The sequence below is a fragment of the Oncorhynchus gorbuscha genome, unplaced genomic scaffold (genome assembly GCF_021184085.1).
Source record: "Oncorhynchus gorbuscha isolate QuinsamMale2020 ecotype Even-year unplaced genomic scaffold, OgorEven_v1.0 Un_scaffold_1773, whole genome shotgun sequence".
Classification (NCBI taxonomy): domain Eukaryota; kingdom Metazoa; phylum Chordata; class Actinopteri; order Salmoniformes; family Salmonidae; genus Oncorhynchus; species Oncorhynchus gorbuscha.
Window position 1 is genome coordinate 86528 of NW_025746458.1, and position 25936 is coordinate 112463.

The window sequence follows — 25936 nt, forward strand, 5'->3', positions numbered from 1 at the left end:
CACCCACCCCGGCCCGGCCATCTAGAGGTGTGAAGAAGTCAGCCCAGAAGCGGAGGAGGGCCAGTGAACCAGCAGCGACAACTACCACCGAGGCAGAGGAACATTGGCACACTGTGCTAGAAGATGACGTGGAGCCACATCCACCAACATTCAGACCGAAAAGGCAGCCAGGGCCTCAGCTGGACATGACTGCAGAGTACATCCCCGTCATCTTTTCCAGATGTTTTTCTCCTTGTCAGTTCTTGATTCGCTGGTTTCTAACACCAACAAGTATGGGGCTAAGAAACAAGCAGGCAAGAAAGAGGCCTGAAGCCCATTTCCATCCAAGATCAGTACCTCCAGGCTCTGATCAGGCCCTACACCCAAACAAGGGCACTGCGTTCATCCACCTCTGGCCTGCTCGCCTCCCTACCACTGAGGAAGTACAGCTCCCGCTCAGCCCAGTCAAAACTGTTCGCTGCCCTGGCCCCCCAATGGTGGAACAAACTCCCTCACGACGCCAGGACAACGGAGTCAATCACCACCTTCCGGAGACACCTGAAACCCCACCTCTTTAAGGAATACCTAGGATAGGATAAAGTAATCCCTCTCACCCCACCCCCCTAAGTTTTAGATGCACTATTGTTAAGTGACTGTCCCACTGGATGTCATAAGGTGAATGCACCAATTTGTAAGTCGCTCTGGATAAGAGCGTCTGCTAAATGACTTAAATGTAAAATGTATCTGTACCGTTACATCTCACTGGTAATTTACATGGGGTTGGTGAAGATGAAAACCCTGAAGGACTACTGGAAAACGTCACCTCTCTACCAACTGCCTTTCCCTACCGCTGTCATGTCTTCTGACAGGTTTCTGACTATCTCGCGGGCGTTTCATATCAGCGACCCACACGTTGATGAGGTCAATGACAAGAAGAGAGGCACAGCAAGCTTTGATAGGCTCTGCAAAATCAAACCTCTCTACTCCAGCATCGTTGAGGCCTGCAAGACCCATTTTCAGCCCAGCCAGAACCTGTCCATAGATGAGAGGATGGTGGCCTCGAAGGCTAGAAATGGCCTCAAACAACATATGCCAAACAAGCAAACAAAACTGTTTGTTTTGGCCGATTCTGTGTGTGCCTACACTTGGAATGTGTTTGTTTATGAGGGCGAAAGCAGTTTGGCGACCGGTAAGGGACTCCGTTCTGATTCCGTTATGGAGTTGTTGGATGTTCCACTGCTTGGGACTGGCTTCAAACTGTTTGTGGACAACTTTTACACAAGCCCTGCCCTGTTCACAGACCTGAGGAAGCTGGACGTGTGGGCTTGTGGCACCATTTGTCCCAACAGTAGAGGTTTTCCCAAAACCAAGGTGAACGACATGCCTAAGAGGGCTGAGCGGGGGACCATGCGATGGATTCGGAAACATGACCTGCTCTTTGTAAAGTGGATGGACGCCAGAGAGGTGGTCATGTGCTCCAGTATCCACAAATCGTTCAGCGGCGATCACGTCAACAGGCGTGTGAAGGATGCTAATGATGCATGGACCACTAAAGATGTCCCCATTCCAGCTGCTGTGAAGGACTACAACAAGAACACGGGAGGAGGTGTGGACCTGTCAGACGCTCTGATAGGCTACAACAATGTTCTCCACAAGACAATGAAATGGTACAGGACATTGTTCTATCATTTCATCGACATTGCTGTGGTGAATGCATTCATCCTTCATGAGGAAATGGCTAAGAGCTGTGGACAGACCTCCATGACACCTCTAGCCTTCAGAGAGCAGCTCATCCGGGAGCTTGCTGACTATGGCACAAAGGCCACTGCAGCACCTTCTGTCCGCTCTACTCCTGTCCCCTCTACTCCTGTCCCCTCTACTCCTGTCCCCTCTACTCCTGTCCGCTCTACTCCTGTCCGCTCTACTCCTGTCCCCTCTGCTCCTGTCCCCTCTACTCCTGTCCCCTCTACTCCTGTCCCCTCTACTCCTGTCCCCTCTACTCCTGTCCCCTCTACTCCTGTCCCCTCTACTCCTGTCCCCTCTACTCCTGTCCCCTCTACTCCTGTCACCAGTGGTGTTCACCTGCCAACATACATCACTGCAGACCTGAATGTGCTTCAGGGCCAAAAGAGCAAAGCAGTCAGGCGCCGTTGTGTTCTGTGCCACAGGAAATCTCCCATCGCCTGCACTATTTGTGCTGTTACCCTCTGCTTCACAGCAGAAAGAGACTGCTATGGGACTTGGCATCAGCAGCACAATCCTGTGTAGATGACTGTGGGTTTAAAAATAAATCTAATTGTTTGTTTTTTTCCTTCTCACTTTGTGGTGCGTTTATGACATTGGGTCAGTGTTGGCTGCTAACTTGGCCCTTATCTTAAATAGTTCTTCTGTGTTGGGAGACGTTGGATCAGTGTTCTCGTCTCATGTTAGTACCTTTTACGTAGAGAAGCTAATGATCCATCATGTATGACATTCCTGGGTGTGTGTCAACGTAGTTTTTAATTTTTTATTGCCATAGCATTTTAGTATGTTCTCTATAGTCATTAACTTTTGGGCAAACTCGTGAAGGACACCTGGGAAAACTTCATACTAAAATATGATGTAGCGCTCTCATTCTTCAAAGTATCAGTCTGACACTGTGCATGTTGTGGACAACAGATAAATGATCTTGTCAGCTTCCTGTCTCAATGTAAAAGGCCTTTTGCATTTCAACGATGATGAAATAAAAATAGGAAACAAATGTTTTTCTGTTTGTTTTATCTGATTTTAGATCTATTGGCTCCCGAGTGGTGCAGCAGTCTTAGGTACTACAGACCCTGGTTAGAATCTGGGCTGTATCACAGCTGTCTACGGCATCTTGCTTCTCGGTGCAAGAGGCGTTACTGCAGTCCCTGGTTTGAATCCAGGCTGCCTCACATCCGGCAATTTGAAATTCATAGAGAAAGCTATTGTAGCAACCGTAACCCTAAACCTGGCGACCTCGTCAAGAAGTTCAGACATTTTGGTGTAACAGTTAAGGTGTTGACAGTCGCTGGACCCAGGTTTGAGTTCAGCTCAGGGCCTCGCTCTGAATTCACTACACTATGAATACAAGGACTGACCATCCATGAGGTCATAATGATAATTTAACCAGGTTTCTAGGCTATATAGTATATTCTAGAATTCATCCATGATGTCATAATGATAGTTTAACCAGGTTTCTAGGATATATAGTATATTCTAGAATTCATCCGTGATGTCATAATGATAGTTTAACCGTGGTCCTTCTGTAGCTCAGTTGGTAGAGCATGGCGCTTGTAATGCCAGGGTAGTGGGTTCGATCCCGGGACCACCCATACGTAGAATGTATGCACACATGACTGTAAGTCGCTTTGGATAAAAGCGTCTGCTAAATGGCATATATATTATTATTATTATTATTATTATTATTAGGTTTCTAGGATATATAGTATATTCTAGAATTCATCCGTGATGTCATAATGATAGTTTAACCAGGTTTCCAGGATATATAGTATATTCTAGAATTAATTCATGATGTCATAATGATATGACCATCCATAAGGTCAAAATTATAGGTTTAACTAGATTTCGAGGGCTATACAGTGTTAGTTTACCGACAGTGGCGTCATGCCAGATTATGTTTTGGTTTCTGATGGGGGAAATACAGTTAAACATTTGAGGCTATTTTAAGTTCTATTCTTCAAGAATGAATCGCTATTATGGCTGAGCCCATTTAGTTGATTGTTCTGGTCGATAGGCTGTTGTTCGACCAAGATTTATGTCGTCCAACAGTCTCAAATATATACGTATGTACGTACGGTCACTATGGCGACGACGTCATCCATTATTAATGAGGCCGTTGACGGATGTGGTAAACTCCTTAATGCCATTGGATGAATCCCTGAACATATTCCATTCTGTGCTAATGAAGCTGTCCTGTAGCTTAGCATCTGGTACTTCCTGTTTGAGGTTTATGTTGTCCAACAGTCTCAAATATATACGTATGTACATACGGTCACTATATTCATGTGTTAGTGTCCATTACATACATTTCCCTGGTGGTATTCATACCTGTTAGTGTCCATAACTTACATACATTTCCCCTGGTGGTATTCATACCTGTTAGTGTCCATTACATACATTTCTCCTGGTGGTATTCATACCTGTTAGTGTCCATTACATACATTTCCCCTGGTGGTATTCATATGTGTTAGTGTCCATAACTTACATACATTTCCCCTGGTGGCATTCATACATGTTAGTGTCCATAACTTACATACATTTCCCCTGGTGGCATTCATACGTGATAGTGTCCATAACTTACATACATTACCCCTGGTGGTATTCATACCTGTTAGTGTCCATTACATACATTTCCCGTGGTGGTATTCATACCTGTTAGTGTCCATTACATACATTTCCCCTGGTGGTATTCATACCTGTTAGAGTCCATTACATACATTTCCCCTGGTGGTATTCATACCTGTTAGTGTCCATTACATACATTTCCCCTGGTGGTATTCATACCTGTTAGTGTCCATAACTTACATACATTTCCCCTGGTGGTATTCATACCTGTTAGTGTCCACATCTTGAAAAGGAACAACAGAGAATTTTACTCCACAAGAGGAAAGACAGACAATCATTACATTACATTACATTACATTTAAGTCATTTAGCAGACGCTCTTATCCAGAGCGACTTACAAATTGGTGCATTCACCTTATGACATCGAGTGGAACAGTCACTTTACAATAGTGCATCTAAATCTTAAAGGGGAGGGGGGGGGAAGCCAAAGAGAAACATGCTGCTGAAATGTAACAAGAAAGCAGTAAGTTCAAAGACAGAATCACTGTAGTTTACAACTTTAGAACTTTAGAACCTTAGAACTTGTACAACATACACTTTATTAGAATCACTGTAGTTTACAACTTTAGAACTTTAGAACCTTAGAACTTGTACAACATACACTTTATTAGAATCACTGTAGTTTACAACTTTAGAACCTTAGAACTTGTACAACATACACTTTATTAGAATCACTGTAGTTTACAACTTTAGAACCTTAGAACTTGTACAACATACACTTTATTAGAATCACTGTAGTTCAGAACTTTAGAACCTTAGAACTTGTACAACATACACTTTATTAGAATCACTGTAGTTTACAACTTTAGAACTTTAGAACCTTAGAACTTGTACAACATACACTTTATTAGAATCACTGTAGTTTACAACTTTAGAACCTTAGAACTTGTACAACATACACTTTATTAGAATCACTGTAGTTCAGAACTTTAGAACCTTAGAACCTTAGAACGTGTACAACATACACTTTATTAGAATCACTGTAATTCAGAACTTTAGAACCTTAGAACCTTAGAACGTGTACAACATACACTTTATTAGAATCACTGTAGTTTACAACTTTAGAACTTTAGAACCTTAGAACTTGTACAACATACACTTTATTAGAATCACTGTAATTCAGAACTTTAGAATCTTAGAACCTTAGAACGTGCACAACATACACTTTATTAGAATCACTGTAGTTCAGAACTTTAGAACCTTAGAACCTGTACAACATACACTTTATTAGAATCACTGTAATTCAGAACTTTAGAACCTTAGAACCTTAGAACGTGTACAACATACACTTTATTAGAATCACTGTAATTCAGAACTTTAGAACCTTAGAACCTTAGAATGTGTACAACATACACTTTATTAGAATCACTGTAGTTCAGAACCTTAGAACCTTACAACTTGTACAACATACACTTTATTAGAATCACTGTAGTTCAGAACTTTAGAACCTTAGAACTTGTACAACATACACTTTATTAGAATCACTGTAGTTCAGAACTTTAGAACCTTAGAACGTGACCAACATACACTTTATTAGAATCATGTCGAATTACTAAACTAACAATGGAATGTTCCTCAACAAAAGAATGGAAGAAGATGGGACTTTAAAACAGGGTGTCCCAACTCTGTGGTCACTAAAGATCCCATGGCACTGATGAAGCTGGTCATCTGATTGGTCGAGGAGGCGGGCCTTCTGACTTTGTGGTTGTGGTTGCTAAAGATCCCATGGCACTGATGAAGCCAGTCAGCGCACACACTCTCTCATCTGATTGATTAAGGAGGCGGGCCGTCTGACTTTGTGGCTGTGGTCCCATGACACTTATTTCAAAGATATGTAAGTGTGGTTAGGGAGCTGAGTTCCCCCTGTACACTGTAAAGAGCTTTTGGGCGTCTAGAAAAGTGTGATGTAATTCAATTATTATTATTGAGTGTTTTGCCATCTTCCACAGCTTGAAGATCATTCCTTTGTACAGAGACAGAAATTGATACATAATACGTATAAAGGTGAACTGCAAGGCGATATTAAACAGCGCCCACGTTATCTGCAACATTAAACAGCGCCCACGTTATCTGCAATATTAAACAGCGCCCACGTTATCTGCGATATTAAACAGCGCCCACGTGATCTGCGATATTAAACTGCGCCCACGTGATCTGCAATATTAAACAGCGCCCACGTGATCTGCAATATTAAACAGCGCCCACGTGATCTGCAACATTAAACAGCGCCCACGTTATCTGCGATATTAAACAGCGCCCACGTTATCTGCAACATTAAACAGCGCCCACGTGATCTGCAATATTAAACAGCGCCCACGTGATCTGCAATATTAAACAGCGCCCACGTGATCTGCAATATTAAACTGCGCCCACGTGATCTGCGACATTAAACAGCGCCCACGTGATCTGCGATATTAAACAGCGCCCACGTTATCTGCTTTCCTGGTTTGCAGATAAATATGAAGTATATCAACTTACTGTTTACTAAGTAAAAATCTCCAGATGTTAAATAAATAAATCACTATAAGAAGGTGCCAGAGTGGCACATAAAGTTAAAAGGTTTTCATCTTAATATCAGACAAAAAAATCTGTCTATTTCAAACATTTTAATTGTTGTGCACATTGCTGTGAAACTGTGCACATTTTAAATAAAAATATATTTAAAAAAAAACATGTGGATATTAGAGTAAACCTATTTTGGGATAGGGCAAGTAACTGATTAAGGGTCAACATCATGATAAGCTTGTTAACCTGTAAGTTAGGACAAGTAAGAGTCAACATCATTTGGGTTAGGACAAGTAAGTAGCCAACATCATTTGGGTTAGGACAAGTAAGAGCCAACACCATTTGGGTTAGGACAAGTAAGAGTCAACATCATTTGGGTTAGGACAAGTAAGTAGCCAACATCATGATGAGTTTGCAAGCTGAGTTTGAATAAGACGTCCAATTACCATTTTGTATTTAAAACGGTTGGTGTTATTATAGATAATAAATAACCACATCGTTGATGTATCATTTATAACGGTTGGTTTTATTACAGCTGATAAATATCATTGATGAAACGCTGGATAAAATACATGCTTGTCTCTTGTCTGCCCCTGCAAGCCTGTCGGTATACGCGTCATCACACACCCTCATCTGATTGGTCATTTCCCGAGAGCAGTAAAACGGTATTAGTAGTGTCGTCACACGAGTAGGCGGGTCTTCTGACTTTCTGACTTTTATGGCTGATATGAAAAAAAAAGAAAAAGAGAATGGACCCCTTTTACTGGCACAATTTACAGGTGATTATGTACGGTGTAATTTTTTTTCAATATATTTTTTTTTACTTTTATTTAACTAGGCAAGTCAGTTAAGAACAAATTCTTATTTACAATGACAGCCTACCAGAGAACAGTGGGTCAACTGCCTGTTCAGGGGCAGAACGACAGAGTTTTACCTTGTCAGCTCGGGGATTCGATCCAATCTTTTGGTTACTAGTCCAACACTCTAACCACCAGGCTACCTGTGTGTACATGATATATATATGTATATATATGCCATTTAGCAGACGCTTTTATCCAAAGCGACTTACAGTCATGTGTGCATACATTCTACATATGGGTGGTCCCGGGGATTGAACCCACTACCCTGGCGTTACAAGCGCCATGCTCTACCAACTGAGCTACAGAAGGAGTACACACAAAATAAATGTTGACTATTTAGATTAAAAAAATATATATATATACATAACAATAACAAATAAATCACATAATTTTTCTCATTAATTATTAATTATTCATTTAGAAAGTATACATGTCAGGACTCTTATTCTGAAGGATACTAAAAATCCGCGACCCGGAAGTACTTAGTTCATCTTACCTGTTTCACGACAGTCTAGTCAGTCACCTCTGTGGCTTGCTATCCAACATAGTCTAAACATTGGAGCTCTTTAGACGCTTTCGGTGTATATTTGCCTCTGTGTGTTAAACTTCTTTCGTGTAGCTAGTTGCCCCACTTAAGTTCATATTTACGTTGTTAGACAGGTAGCTAGCTAAGTTAGCTTAGCACCAGGCTACTCGTTAATGCTAACAAGCATCACCAACCATGAGTTCACTGAGCTACTCCCCTCTTGCTAAAGAAGAGGAGGTCTGCTGGACGGAGAAAGAAGCTCTGGGGCTGAACGTTGTCGTAAAAGAAGAGGAGGAGGATGTTTCAGTAAAAGGAGAGGGAAGAAGCTTTCAGAATGAAAGAGGTGGAAGAGGTAGAGGAATCTTTTAGATGGAAAGAGGAGGAGGAGGGCATAGAGGCTGTCACAGTGGAAGAAGAGGGGTAGAAGCTTTCAGAATGAAAAATGAGGAAGAGGAGGCAATAACATTTAAAGAAGAAAATGAGGATGTTATAGTGAAAGAAGAGGAAGAACCTTTTAGAGTGAAAGATGAAGAGGGGATAGAGGCTGTCACAGTGAAAGAAGAAGAGGTAGAAGCTTTCAGAATGAAAAATGAGGAAGAGGAGGCCATAACATTTAAAGAAGAAAATGAGGATATTATAGTGAAAGAACCTTTTGGAGAGGAAGAGGAGGCTATCTTACATAAAGAGGAGGAGGAAGATGTATTGGGAGATGAAGAGGAGGTGGAAGGAGAGGAAGAGGAGGCTGAAGATCTGATTATCACCAGTGAGTACTGTCTTAATAAAAGCAGGGCCACAAACTGCCCTTATTGAATTAATATATCGTTTTAATATCTGGCTCTGGGCCTCGCCATTGATTCTGGGAGAATATAACTTATAAATGTCCACTGAACTCAGAACCTAAAAGATACGCTTGTTTGTAATATGTTATGATGTATTAATAGAATTGTAATACAGTGGGCCAAAATAAGTATTTAGTCAGCCACCAATTGTGCAAGTTCTCCCACTTAAAAAGATGAGAGGCCTGTAATTTTCATCATAGGTACACTTCAACTATGACCGACAAAATGAGAAAAATGATTTTTAATGAATTTATTTGCAAATTATGGTGGAAAAAACTTTGTTATTGACCACATACTTATATCTCAATACTTTGTTATATACCCTTTGTTGGCAATGACAGAGGTCAAACGTTTTCTGTAAGTCTTCACAAGGTTTTCACACACTGTTGCTGGTATTTTGGCCCATTCCTCCAAGGCAGCAGCTACTCTTCCTGGGGTTTATTATGGATCCCCATTAGTTCCTGCCAAGGCAGCAGCTACTCTTCCTGGGGTTTATTATGGATCCCCATTAGTTCCTGCCAAGGCAGCAGCTACTCTTCCTGGGGTTTATTATGGATCCCCATTAGTTCCTGCCAAGGCAGCAGCTACTCTTCCTGGGGTTTATTATGGATCCCCATTAGTTCCTGCCAAGGCAGCAGCTACTCTTCCTGGGGTTTATTATGGATCCCCATTAGTTCCTGCCAAGGCAGCAGCTACTCTTCCTGGGGTTTATTATGGATCCCCATTAGTTCCTGCCAAGGCAGCAGCTACTCATCCTGGGGTTTATTATGGATCCCCATTAGTTCCTGCCAAGGCAGCAGCTACTCTTCCTGGGGTTTATTATGGATCCCAATTAGTTCCTGCCAAGGCAGCAGCTACTCTTCCTGGGGTTTATTATGGATCCCCATTAGTTCCTGCCAAGGCAGCAGCTACTCTTCCTGGGGTTTATTATGGATCCCCATTAGTTCCTGCCAAGGCAGCAGCTACTCTTCCTGGGGTTTATTATGAATCCCCATTAGTTCCTGCCAAGGCAGCAGCTACTCTTCCTGGGGTTTATTATGGATCCCCATTAGTTCCTGCCAAGGCAGCAGCTGCTCTTCCTGGGGTTTATTATGGATCCCCATTAGTTCCTGTCAAGGCAGCAGCTACTCTTCCTGGGGTCCAAACACATTAAGGCACTTACATCACACAGAAAACAAAATAATATATAAAACAGTACATCATATAACATTATTACACCAGTACATATCTACAACACAATACAGCAATATCACAAGTGGCTGTATCACAAGTGGCTATCCATGCTGTCCCCCAGCCACTCAGCAACAATGGTATCCATGCTGTCCCCCAGCAACAATGGTATCCATGCTGTCCCCCAGCAACAATGGTATCCATGCTGTCCCCAGCAACAATGGTATCCATGCTGTCCCCCAGCAACAATGGTATCCATGCTGTCCCCCAGCCACTCAGCAACAATGGTATCCATGCTGTCCCCCAGCCACTCAGCAACAATGGTATCCATGCTGTCCCCAGCAACAATGGTATCCATGCTGTCCCCCAGCCACTCAGCAACAATGGTATCCATGCTGTCGCCCAGCCACTCAGTAACAATGGTATCCATGCTGTCCCCCAGCCACTCAGCAACAATGGTATCCATGCTGTCCCCCAGCAACAATGGTATCCATGCTGTCCCCCAGCCACTCAGCAACAATGGTATCCATGCTGTCCCCCAGCAACAATGGTATCCATGCTGTCCCCCAGCCACTCAGCAACAATGGTATTCATGTTGTCCCCCAGCAACTCAGTAACAATGGTATCCATGCTGTCCCCAGCCACTCAGCAACAATGGTATTAATGCTGTCCCCCAGCAACAATGGTATTCATGCTGTCCCCCAGCAACAATGGTATTCATGCTGTCCCCCAGCAACAATGGTATTCATGCTGTCCCCCAGCAACAATGGTATTCATGCTGTCCCCAGCAACAATGGTATTCATGCTGTCCCCAGCAACAATGGTATTCATACTGTCCCCCCCCCAGCAACAATGGTATCCATGCTGTCCCCCAGCCACTCAGCAACAATGGTATTCATGTTGTCCCCCAGCAACTCAGTAACAATGGTATCCATGCTGTCCCCAGCCACTCAGCAACAATGGTATTAATGCTGTCCCCCAGCAACAATGGTATTAATGCTGTCCCCAGCAACAATGGTATTAATGCTGTCCCCCAGCAACAATGGTATTCATGCTGTCCCCCAGCAACAATGGTATTCATGCTGTCCCCCAGCAACAATGGTATTAATGCTGTCCCCCAGCAACAATGGTATTCATGCTGTCCCCCAGCCACTCAGCAACAATGGTATCCATACTGTCCCCCAGCCACTCAGCAACAATGGTATCCATGCTGTCCCCCAGCCACTCAGCAACAATGGTATCCATACTGTCCCCCAGCCACTCAGCAACAATGGTATCCATGCTGTCCCCAGCAACAATGGTATCCATGCTGTCCCCCCCCAGCAACAATGGTATCCATGCTGTCCCCCAGCCACTCAGCAACAATGGTATCCATGCTGTCCCCCAGCCACTCAGCAACAATGGTATTCATGCTGTCCCCAGCAACAATGGTATCCATGCTGTCCCCCAGCCACTCAGCAACAATGGTATTCATGCTGTCCCCAGCCACTCAGCAACAATGGTATCCATGCTGTCCCCCAGCAACAATGGTATTCATGCTGTCCCCCAGCCACTCAGCAACAATGGTATCCATGCTGTCCCCCAGTAACAATGGTATCCATGCTGTCCCCCAGCAACAATGGTATTAATGCTGTCCCCCAGCCACTCAGTAACAATGGTGTCCATGCTGTCCCCCAGTAACAATGGTATCCATGCTGCCCCCCAGCCACTCAGCAACAATGGTATCCATGCTATCCCCCAGCCACTCAGCAACAATGGTATCCATGCTGTCCCCCAGTAACAATGGTATCCATGCTGTCCCCCAGCAACAATGGTATCCATGCTGTCCCCCAGCAACAATGGTATCCATGCTGTCCCCCCAGTAACAATGGTATCCATGCTGTCCCCCAGTAACAATGGTATTCATGCTGTCCCCCAGTAACAATGGTATCCATGCTGTCCCCCAGTAACAATGGTATCCATGCTGTCCCCCAGCCACTCAGCAACAATGGTATCCATGCTGTCCCCAGCAACAATGGTATCCATGCTGTCCCCCAGCCACTCAGCAACAATGGTATCCATGCTGTCCCCCAGCAACAATGGTATCCATGCTGTCCCCCAGCCACTCAGCAACAATGGTATTAATGCTGTCGCCCAGCCACTCAGCAACAATGGTATCCATGCTGTCGCCCAGCCACTCAGCATCAATGGTATTCATGCTGTCCCCCAGCAACAATGGTATCCATGCTGTCCCCCAGCCACTCAGCAACAATGGTATCCATGCTGTCCCCAGCCACTCAGTAACAATGGTATTCATGCTGTCCCCCAGCAACAATGGTATCCATGCTGTCCCCCAGCAACAATGGTATCCATGCTGTCCCCCAGCCACTCAGCAACAATGGTATTAATGCTGTCGCCCAGCCACTCAGCAACAATGGTATCCATGCTGTCGCCCAGCCACTCAGCATCAATGGTATTCATGCTGTCCCCCAGCAACAATGGTATCCATGCTGTCCCCCAGCCACTCAGCAACAATGGTATCCATGCTGTCCCCAGCAACAATGGTATCCATGCTGTCCCCCAGCCACTCAGTAACAATGGTATTCATGCTGTCCCCCAGCAACAATGGTATCCATGCTGTCCCCCAGCAACAATGGTATCCATGCTGTCCCCCAGCAATAATGGTATCCATGCTGTCCCCCAGCCACTCAGCAACAATGGTATTAATGCTGTCGCCCAGCCACTCAGCAACAATGGTATCCATGCTGTCGCCCAGCCACTCAGCATCAATGGTATTCATGCTGTCCCCAGCAACAATGGTATTCATGCTGTCCCCCAGCCACTCAGCAACAATGGTATCCATGCTGTCCCCAGCCACTCAGTAACAATGGTATTCATGCTGTCCCCCAGCAACAATGGTATCCATACTGTCCCCAGCAACAATGGTATCCATGCTGTCCCCCAGCCACTCAGCAACAATGGTATCCATGCTGTCCCCCAGCAACAATGGTATCCATGCTGTCCCCCAGCTACTCAGCAACAATGGTATCCATGCTGTCCCCCAGCAACAATGGTATCCATGCTGTCCCCCAGCAACAATGGTATCCATGCTGTCCCCCAGCAACAATAGTATCCATGCTGTCCCCCAGCAACAATGGTATCCATGCTGTCCCCCAGCAACAATGGTATCCATGCTGTCCCCCAGCCACTCAGCAACAATGGTATCCATGCTGTCCCCCAGCCACTCAGCAACAATGGTATCCATGCTGTCCCCAGCAACAATGGTATCCATGCTGTCCCCCAGCCACTCAGCAACAATGGTATTAATGCTGTCGCCCAGCCACTCAGCAACAATGGTATCCATGCTGTCGCCCAGCCACTCAGCATCAATGGTATTCATGCTGTCCCCCAGCAACAATGGTATCCATGCTGTCCCCCAGCCACTCAGCAACAATGGTATCCATGCTGTCCCCCAGCCACTCAGTAACAATGGTATTCATGCTGTCCCCCAGCAACAATGGTATCCATGCTGTCCCCCAGCAACAATGGTATCCATGCTGTCCCCCAGCAACAATGGTATCCATGCTGTCCCCCAGCAACAATGGTATCCATGCTGTCCCCCAGCCACTCAGCAACAATGGTATCCATGCTGTCCCCCAGCAACAATGGTATCCATGCTGTCCCCCAGCAACAATGGTATCCATGCTGTCCCCCAGCAACAATGGTATCCATGCTGTCCCCCAGCAACAATGGTATCCATGCTGTCCCCCAGCAACAATGGTATCCATGCTGTCCCCAGCCACTCAGCAACAATGGTATCCATGCTGTCCCCCAGCCACTCAGCAACAATGGTATCCATGCTGTCCCCCCCCAGCAACAATGGTATCCATGCTGTCGCCCAGCCACTCAGCAACAATGGTATCCATGCTGTCGCCCAGCCACTCAGCATCAATGGTATTCATGCTGTCCCCAGCAACAATGGTATCCATGCTGTCCCCCAGCCACTCAGCAACAATGGTATCCATGCTGTCCCCCAGCCACTCAGTAACAATGGTATTCATGTTGTCCCCCAGCAACAATGGTATCCATACTGTCCCCCAGCAACAATGGTATCCATGCTGTCCCCCAGCCACTCAGCAACAATGGTATCCATGCTGTCCCCCAGCAACAATGGTATCCATGCTGTCCCCCAGCCACTCAGCAACAATGGTATCCATGCTGTCCCCCAGCAACAATGGTATCCATGCTGTCCCCCAGCAACAATGGTATCCATGCTGTCCCCCAGCAACAATATTATCCATGCTGTCCCCAGCAACAATGGTATCCATGCTGTCCCCAGCAACAATGGTATCCATGCTGTCCCCCAGCCACTCAGCAACAATGGTATCCATGCTGTCCCCCAGCAACAATGGTATCCATGCTGTCCCCCAGCCACTCAGCAACAATGGTATTAATGCTGTCGCCCAGCCACTCAGCAACAATGGTATCCATGCTGTCGCCCAGCCACTCAGCATCAATGGTATTCATGCTGTCCCCCAGCAACAATGGTATCCATGCTGTCCCCCAGCCACTCAGCAACAATGGTATCCATGCTGTCCCCCAGCCACTCAGTAACAATGGTATTCATGCTGTCCCCCAGCAACAATGGTATCCATGCTGTCCCCCAGCAACAATGGTATCCATGCTGTCCCCCAGCAACAATGGTATCCATGCTGTCCCCCAGCAACAATGGTATCCATGCTGTCCCCCAGCCACTCAGCAACAATGGTATCCATGCTGTCCCCCAGCAACAATGGTATCCATGCTGTCCCCAGCAACAATGGTATCCATGCTGTCCCCCAGCAACAATGGTATCCATGCTGTCCCCCAGCAACAATGGTATCCATGCTGTCCCCAGCAACAATGGTATCCATGCTGTCCCCCAGCCACTCAGCAACAATGGTATCCATGCTGTCCCCCAGCCACTCAGCAACAATGGTATCCATGCTGTCCCCCAGCAACAATGGTATCCATGCTGTCCCCCAGCCACTCAGCAACAATGGTATTAATGCTGTCGCCCAGCCACTCAGCAACAATGGTATCCATGCTGTCGCCCAGCCACTCAGCATCAATGGTATTCATGCTGTCCCCCAGCAACAATGGTATCCATGCTGTCCCCAGCCACTCAGCAACAATGGTATCCATGCTGTCCCCCCAGCAACAATGGTATCCATGCTCCCCCAGCCACAGTAACAATGGTATTCATGCTGTCCCCCAGCAACCCAGAAACAATGGTATCCATGCTGTCCCCCAGCAACAATGGTATCCATGCTGTCCCCCAGCCACTCAGCAACAATGGTATCCATGCTGTCGCCCAGCCACTCAGCAACAATGGTATCCATGCTGTCCCCCAACCACTCAGCATCAATGGTATCCATGCTGTCCCCCAGCAACAATGGTATCCATGCTGTCCCCCAGCCACCAGCAACAATGGTATCCATGCTGTCCCCCAGCAACAATGGTATCCATGCTGTCCCCCAGCAACAATGGTATCCATACTGTCCCCCAGCAACAATGGTATCCATGCTGTCCCCCAGCCACTCAGCAACAATGGTATCCATGCTGTCCCCAGCAACAATTGTTCTCTGTGTCTACTCCAACAATGGTTCTCTGTGTCCCCCTCCATGGTCTCTGTTGCAACAATGGTATCCATGCTGTCCCCCAGCAACAATAGGTCCTCTGTTGTATCCATGCTGTCCTCCATGGTATCTGTGTCCCCCAGCCACTCCAATGGTTCTGCTGTGCCTCTCAGCTCTATGTATCTCATGTTGTCTCTCCTCCATGGTCTCTGTTGTCCCCCAGCCACTACTCCATGGTATTAATGCTGTCGCCCAGCCATTTCCACATTTTGTTACATTACAGCCTTATTCTAAATGTGATTAAACCGTATTTTCCCTCAGCATCAATCTACACATGCTGTCCCCCAGCCACTCAATAACAAATCAAAAACAGGTCCATGTTTATCATTTTTTGGTATAATTCTAACAAAAATAAAACAATGGAATCCATGACATGTCCCCCAGCCACTCAGCAACAATGGTATCCATTTGTTGAAGCACCTTTTGGTAGCAACAATGGTATCCATGCTGTCCCCCAGTCTTCTTGGGTTGCTGACAGCTACAATGGTATCCATGCTGTCCCCCAGCACAATGGTATCCATTGTCCCCCAGTTTCTCCAACAATGGTATCCATCTGTCCCCCAGCCCTCAGCAACAATTCTGTCCCCCAGCAACAATGGTTCCATGCTGTCGCCCAGCCACCAGTGTCTGTCGCCCAGCCACCAGCTATTTTTCAGGGTCTCTCCAGCAACAAGATGCTGTCCCCAGCCACTCAGCAACAATGGTATCCATGCTGTCCCCCAGGGCTCAATGGTACTGGACCACAACAATGGATCCATTCCCCCCAGCAACAATGGTATCCTTGTCCCCCAGCCACTCAGCAACTGGTATGTCCCCAGCAACAATGGTATCCATGTGTCCCCCAGCCACTCAGGTATCCATGCGTCCCCCAGCAACAATGGTATCTTGTTGGAAAGATCCATGGACCCCCAGTCCATGCTGTCCTGAGCACTGGATCATGGTATTCATCAAGGATCTCTGTCTGAACTTTGCTGTCCCCCAGCAACATTCATCTGTCCCCCAGCCACTCAGCAACAATGGTCTCCCTGGCCCAGCCACTCAGCAACAATGGTACATTCGCCCAGCCACAGTATGTGTTTCTGTCACAACACCATGCTTCACCGTCAGCAACAATGGTAGATTTCCCCCAGCCACTCAGTAACAATGGTATTCATGCTGTCCCCCAGCAACAATGGGTATCCATGCTCCCAGCAACAATGGTATTTGTCCCCCAGTTTCATGCTGTCAGCAACAATGGTATCCATGCTGGCCCTGCCGCTCAGAACAATGGACATTCCCCCACAGTATGATTCTGTCACAACACCATGCTGTCCCCCACAACAATGGTATCCAGCTGTCCCCCAGACAATGGTATGATTCTGTCAGCAACAATGGTATCCATGCTTCACCGTCAGCAACAATGGTATCCATGCTGTCCTCCAGATTTAACATTCAGGCCAAAGAGTTACGTTTTGGTTTCATCAGACTCAGATAATCTTGTTTCTCATGGTCAGACAGTCCTTTCATGGTGCCCCCAGCAAAATGGTATCCAATGCTGTCCCCCAACCACTCAGCAACAATGGTCCTTCTGTCCCCCAGCTCAGTTGGTATTCAGTCCCCAGCATGGCGCTGTCCCCCAGCAACAATGGCCAGGGTAGTGCAACAATGGTATCCATGCTGTCCCCCGGGATCCATGCTGTCCCCGAAACCACTCAGAATGTATGTCCCCAGCAACATGATCCATGTAAGTCAGCAACTTTGGATAAAAGCGTCTGCAACAATGGCATATATTATAATATTATATTATTACCAGCAGGAATGGTATCCATGTCTGGCCAATCCACCATACAATGGTATCCATGATTGGTCTGAGTCTCTGCTATGTTCTCTGGAGATGGTTGTCCTTCATGGTCTCTGAAGGCTCTCCTATGGACAGGTCTCTCCTGTGTTCCTGTGTTTCCAAATGATGTCCAGTCAATTGAATTTACTGTCTCAGCTGTGTGAGTCCAATCACAGCCTTGTAAAAGAAACATCTCCAGGATGATCAATGGAAACAGGGATGCAACGGAACTCAATTTCAGGAAGTCTTATAGCAAAGGGGTTTGAATACTTATGTAAATAAGGTATTTCTGGGGTTTAAAAAAAAAACCTGTTTTCACTTTGTCACTATGGGGTATTGTGATGTCATTATGGGTTATTGTGTGTAGATCGACGAGGATCAAAAATGTAATCCATGTTTAGAATAAGGCTGTAACGTAACAAAAGTGGACAAAGTCTGGGGTCTGAATATTTTCATCGAAGGCAGTGGGGTCTCTCCATTGACCCAACTGTTGGTCCAGCAATGTTAGATGCTGCTATCTGACCTTGTTACCTAACAGAACGCCCTGGTTGGTCAGACTATGTTAGAGCTGCTATCTGACCATGTTCACCTGTGTCTAACAGAACGCCCTGGTTGGCCAGCCTATGTTAGAGCTGCTATCTGACCTTGTTACCTAACAGATAACGCCCTGGTTGGTCAGCCTATGTTAGAGCTGCAAACTATCTGACCTTGTTACCTAACAGAACACCCTGGGGTTGGCCAGCCTATGTTAGAGCTGCTATGATGACCTTGTTACCTAACAGAACTCACTGTTGGCCAGCCTATTTTAGATTACAATCTGACCTTGTTACCTAACAGGTGTGTACGCCCTGGTTGGTCCAGACTATGTTAGAGCTGCTATCTGACCTTGTTACCTAACAAACGCCCTGGATTGGCCAGCCTATGTTAGAGGTATTTCTGGTTACCTAACAGAACTCACTGGTTGGCCAGCCTGGGGTTGACATTATGGGTTACCTTCAATCGACCTTGTTAAACATGAACCCCTGTTTAATAACTGTAACTAACAAAAGTGGACAAACTCCAATATCTTTTCAGTGGACTAGTCTCCCTCCATTGACCCAACTGTTGGTCAGCCTATGTTAGAGCTGCTATCTGACCTTGTTACCTAACAGAACGCCCTGGTTGGTCAGACTATGTTAGAGCTGCTATCTGACCTTGTTACATAACAGAACACCCTGGTTGGCCAGCCTATGTTAGACCTTGATTCTGACCTTGTTACCTAACAGAAACCCTGGTTGGCCAGACTGTTAGAGCTGCTAGATGACCTTGTTACCTAACACTGGAACGCCCTGGTTGGCCAGCCTATGCAGTTTTAGAGCTGCTATATGACCTTGTTACCTAACAGTGACCTCATGGCCAGCCTAGTGTTAGACCTGCTATCTGACCTTGTTACCTAATATATATAATATAGCCATTTAGAGCAGCTTCTGCTTGGCCCTAACAGAACCACCTTACAGTCATGATTGGAACAGACATTCTATGATGGTGTGGGGATCGAGTGAACTCCCTGGCACAGTGTACCAGCAGATTGCCATGCTGACCTCAACTGACATCTTGCTAACAGTGGAGTCTTATACAAGGGGATTGAATAGTGACCTCATGGCACAGTGGATTGAACATTGACCCTCTGTTGGTCAGCCTATGTTAGAGCTGCTATCTGACCTTGTTACCTAACAGAACCCCTGGTTGGTAAGACATGTTGGGAGCTGACTATATGACCTGAATATTACCTAACAGAACAGCCTGTAATGTGGCCAGCCTATGTTAGAGCTGCTATCTGACCTTGTTACCTAACAGAACGCCCTGGTTGGCCAGCCTATGTTAGAGCTGCTATCTGACCTTGTTACCTAACAGTGACGCCCTGGTTGGCCAGCCTATGTTAGGGCAATCTGACCTTGTTACCTAACAGAACGCCCTGGTTGGTCATGGCACTAGTGTGGGAGCTGCTATCTGACCTTGTTACCTAACAGAATGGCACCTGGTTGGCCAGCCTATGTTAGACCTGAACAGTATCATGACCTTGTTAGATTAACAGAACCTCCTGGTTGGATTGAACAGACCTATGTTAGACCTGCTATCTGACCTTGTTACCTAATTGAACAGTGACCTCTGGTTGGGCAGATTGAACAGTGACCTATGTTAGAGCTGCAGTGATCATGACCTTGTTACCTAACAGTGACGCCCCTGGTTGGCCAGTGCCTCATGTTACAGCTGCTATTGACCTTGTGACCTAACAGTGTGCCTGGTTGGCCAGCCTATGTTAGAGCTGCTATCTGACCTTGTTACCTAACAGAACGCCCTGGTTGGCCAGCCTATGTTAGAGCTGCTGACCTCATGACCTTGGCAGATTGAACAGTGACGCCCTGGTTGGCCAGCCTATGTTAGAGCTGCTGACCTCTGACCTTGTTAGATTAACAGTGACGCTCCTGGTTGGGCAGCCTTGTTACAGTGTGACCTTGTTACCTAACATGGCACTGTGTTGGTTTAAAACTTGCACTGTAATGTGAACAGTGACTAAATACATGTTGTTCTGTAGTTCAGGATGTGGGCAGATGGACCATATATTTATTCACTGGATGATTTGACCCATGGCATCGGGTTCCTATAAATATCTGGGCATTTGGATTGACAAAGACTTCATGTTTTTCTTGGGCTTTTTTTTAGATATGGATGAGATAGTTTAAAAAATCTCAGATTTAAAGTGGGCTTTTACAGTGTGGAAACATTGAAAAAAATATAGTTTTTAGATCTTGCCTCTCCCCTAACAGCAGAAAGCAGATGGAACAATCAACAGTTCTGAAAAAAAGTGGGCAGATTGAACAGTTTCCCTGGCACAGTGTGGGCAGATTGAAAGTGACCTGATGGCACAGTGTGGGCAGATTGAACAGTGACCTCATGGCACAGTGTGGGCAGATTGAACAGTGACCTCATGGCACAGTGTGGGCAGATTGAACAGTGACCTCATGGCACAGTGTGGGCAGATTGAACAGTGACCTCATGGCACAGTGTGGGTGGGTTTACAGTGTTTGTTTTATTATTGTTTATATCAGAAAGCCTAAATCTTGCCCTAAAAAAATAGGATGGATGGAACTTTTAAAAGCCATTACCTGAGATTATTGCGAATATCAACCAATCAGCATTTTATAATGGTTATATTTTGAAGGATCTAGTCTGGATTAAACCTCATAGGAAGACAGTTGAATCATTCATTCAGGTCTATATTTAACTAAATACCTTGTCTTTGGCAGGAGAGAGACCAGACTCTCACTCTGACAGCGGGAAGAGTCCTTCAGTGGAACCAGACCCAGAGATTCCCAAACCAGCGACAGGACACAACTGCTCCCAGTGTGGAAAGAGTTTTAAGTGGTTATCTAAGCTCAAAGAGCATGAGAGAACACACGCAGGAAAAAAGCTCTTCCAATGTTCCCATTGTGAAAAGAGATTTAACCAGTCATCACTTCTGAAAGAGCATGAGAGAATACACACAGGAGAAAAGCCTTTCCAATGTCCCCAGTGTGGAAAGGGTTTTACATGGTTAAGGCACCTGAAGAGCATGAGAGGATACACACAGGAGAGAAGCCTTTCCATTGCTCCCAGTGTGGAAAGCGTTATACTCGATTAGCACACCTAAAAATACATGAGAGAATTCACTCTGGAGTGAAGGCTTACCTCTGTTCCCAGTGTGGAAAGAATTTTAGGTGGTTAGAGAACCTGAAGCAGCATGAAAGGACACATACAGGGGAGAAGCCTTTCCATTGCGCTCAGTGTGGAAAGGATTTTACCACATTAGGGAACGTAAAAGAGCATAAGAAGAAACACACAGGAGAAAAACCTTTACAATGTTCCCAGTGTGGAAAGCGATTTACACATTTAGGAAATCTGAAAAGGCATGAAGGAATACACACAGGAGAAAAACTCTACCACTGCTCTCATTGTGGAAAGCGTTTTACCCAGTTAGGGTATTTGAAAAAACATGAGAAAATACACTCTGAAGAAAAGCCTTATCCCTGTTCCCACTGTGGAAAGAGTTTTCGGTGGTTAGGGGACCTGAAAGAGCATGAGAGGACGCACACAGGGGATAAACCTTACCATTGCTCCTTGTGCGGTAAGGATTTTACCAAGTTAGGGAACCTAAAAGAGCATAAGAAGAAACACACCGGAGAAAAGCCTTACCAATGCTCCATGTGTGAAAAGACCTTTACCCAGTTAGGAGGCCTGAAATATCATGAGGGGACACACACAGAAAAAAGACCTACCACTGCTCTCAGTGTCAAAAGACATTTACCCGATTAGGGAACCTGAAAAAGCATGAGAGAATACACACTAAGGTGAGGATAAGACCGTCCACTGCTCCCAGTGTAGAAAGAGTTTAGGTCAGTTAGAGCAGGAAAAACACATACAACCATTACTACTGCTAGGGAACCTGAAAGAGCAGGAAAAAAAACACATACAACCAGCAGGAAAAACACATACAACCATTACTACTGCTAGGGAGCCTGAAAGAGCAGGAAAAACACATACAACCATTACTACTGCTAGGGAGCCTGAAAGAGCAGGGCCTAGGGAACCTGAAAGAAAGCACATACAACCATTACTACTGCTAGGGAGCCTGAAGAGCAAAAACACATACAACCATTACTACTGCTAGGGAACCTGAAAGAGCAGGAAAAACACATACAACCATTACTACTGCTAGGGGAACCTGAAAGAGCAGGAAAAACACATACAACCATTACTACTGCTCTAATTACGGAAAGACATTTTCCCGGTCAGAGGACTTGAAATCACATGACAGAATAGAGGCTGTGTTCTGAAATGTGTTTTTGTTCATATGAAATCATATTGTGCAGCTTTCCCAGGATGCACCAGAACTACCTGTAGAGACGCATGAGATTTAACTTCACTTCACTTTTTACTTTGCCCCGTTAACACTATAAACGTTTCCCACTACTGAAACGGGGAATTATTATTATTATTATTATTATATTACTGTGGGAATTGTGATTGAATCAACCTAATATCAGCCCCTTTTCAAAAACAAATGAACTATTCAAGACTGTCTGTGATTTTTATTTATTTAGGTAGAGTGCATCGGAGGAGGATTCTAATTGCACTGAGAAGTCAGGTGGGGCAGTGAGTGGATGTGCTTGTTTTGAAATCAAACCGCGTAGCCGCGTGTACACAGTTGTTTATTTTCTTTGCTAGTTATTAGCCCAGTTGTAGCTCATTTCTGGTCAGCAATGGTGAGTGATGGCTTCCTACGGGTACATACACAGGAGGAGAAGACATACCACTGCTCTCATTGTGGAAAGACATTTTCCCAGGCAGAGGACCTGAAATCACATGAGAGAATAGAGACGCTGTGTTCTGACTTGTGTTTTTTTTTTAATAAACTTGCAAAAATGTATAAAAAAACAGTTTTTGCTTTGTCATTATGGGGTATTTTGTATAGATTGAGTAACAAAAAATGTATTTAATTAATTTTAGAATAAAGCTGTAACGTAACAATGTGGAAAAAGTCAAAGGGTCTGAATACTTTCCGAAGGCCCTGTATGTCATGACTGCCCTCACGAAAAACAGATATAGTCAGTATATATATATATATAGTATATATAGTCAGTATATATATATAGTATATATAGTCAGTATATATATATATAGTATATATAGTCAGTATATAGTATAGTATATATAGATACAGATATAGTCAGTATATATAGATATAGTATATATAGTCAGTATATATATATAGTATATATCATATAGTCAGTCTATATATATATATATAGTATATATAGATACAGATATAGTCAGTATATATATAGAGTATATATAGATACAGATATAGTCAGTATATATAGATATAGTATATATAGATATAGTCAGTATATATATATATATAGTATATATAGATACAGATATAGTCAGTATATATATTATATATAGATTTAGTCAGTCATATATAGTATATATAGATACAGATATAGTCAGTATATATATATATATGCATATCATATATATACATACAGATATAGTCAGTATATATATAGTATATAAATACAGATATAGTCAGTATATATAGATATAGTATATATAGATATAGTCAGTATATATATATATAGTATATATAGATACAGATATCTCAGTATATATATAGTATATATAGATACAGATATAGTCAGTATATATAGATATAGTATATATAGATATAGTCAGTATATATATATATAGTATATATAGACTGGGATATAGTCAGTATATATATATATAGTATATATAGATACAGATATAGTTCAGTATATATATATATAGATACAGATATAGTCAGTATATATATATATATAGATACAGATATAGCCTGTAGGTATATAGTATATATAGATACAGATACAGTCCGTATATATAGCCATGGTATATATAGCGGATATAGTCAGTCTATATAGCCATATAGAGTATATATAGATACAGATATAGTCAGTATATATATATAGTATATATAGATACAGATATAGTCAGTATATGAGTAGATATAGTATATATAGATATAGTCAGTATATATAGCGAGTTGTATAATAGACGTGGATATAGACAAGTGCCTAGATATAGGGACCTGTCCGCTTCCTGTGTGATATATAGATACAGATATAGTCAGTATATATAGATATAGATACCTATAGATGCAGATATAGCCACCGCCTATATGTTAGTATATATAGATACAGATATAGTCAGTATATATAGATATAGTATATATAGATATAGTCAGTATATACGGTTATATATAGATACAGATATCATGTCAGTATATATTAGGGATATAGATACAGATAGGGTGTTATCCAGGATACAGTATATATAGATCTGGTGAGTCAGTATATAATGGATATGTCAACCAGACATGCAGAGATCATGGAACGGGCACCTTCATCCATAGTAGAAAGGAGCAGATCCGTTGTGTGTCGAGGCATCAGCAATGATAGGAGAGACCACACTGATATGTACAGAGCCATGCAGTGACTTGGTCATATAGATACAGAATAGGTAGAAGATTAGTTGTATAGCCAGATCTGCATAGCCAGGGGACACCGGTGGTGAGAGCGCGTGGTGAGGTTATGACAGATTAGTGACACGCCACCTGGTATATAGCGACCTATCAGGTAGGAGCGCAGAACAGAGCGTGGGACACCAGTGGTCGGAGAGCGCGTATAGGATCTGAGGGATTCTCGCCACGCATATAGATCTAGATATATCAGGTATAGTATATAGATAGATATAGTCAGTATATATATATATAGTATATATGATACAGATATAGTCAGTATATATATATAGTATATAGGCAGATATAGTCAGTATATATATATATAGTATATATAGATACAGATAGTCAGTATATATATATAGTATATATAGATACAGATATAGTCAGTATATATATAGTATATATAGATACAGATATAGTCAGTATATATAGATATAGTATATATAGATACATATATAGTCAGTATATATAGATACAGATATAGTCAGTATATATATATATAGTATATATAGATACAGATATAGTCAGTATATATATATAGTATATATAGATATAGATGTAGTCAGTATATATATAGTAGATATAGTCATATATAGTATATATAGTATATATAGATATAGTCAGTATATATATATATATAGTATATATAGATACAGATGTAGTCAGTATATATATAGTAGATATAGTATTTATAGTCAGTATATAGATGTAGTCAGTATATATATAGTCAGTATATAGATATAGATATATCAGTATATATATATATATATATAGTATATATAGATGTAGTCAGTATGTATTTATAGATATAGATGTAGTCAGTATATATATATAGTATATATAGATATAGATATAGTCAGTATATATATATATATAGTATATAGATACAGATATATAGATGTAGTCAGTATAGTATATAGATAGATATAGTCAGTATATATATAGTAGTATATAGATATAGATATAGTCAGTATATATATATATATAGTATATATAGATACAGATATAGTCAGTATATATATATAGTATATAGATATAGTCAGTATATATACATATATATAGTATATATAGATACAGATATAGTCAGTATATAGATATAGTCAGTATATATATATAGTCAGTATATATATAT

The 25936-nt window shown here is 43.4% G+C and overlaps 1 protein-coding gene across 1 annotated transcript; it reads left to right on the forward strand.

Moving 5' to 3' along the window:
* Positions 1-8667: 8667 nt before the first annotated feature.
* On the forward strand, positions 8668-21302 carry LOC124024189 (zinc finger and SCAN domain-containing protein 31-like; the record flags this gene model as incomplete). Its single annotated transcript, XM_046338188.1, has 2 exons — positions 8668-9001; positions 21011-21302. Coding segments are annotated over exons 1-2 (620 nt in total), but the record flags the coding sequence as incomplete, so codon positions are not given.
* Between the last annotated feature and the right edge of the window lie 4634 nt (positions 21303-25936).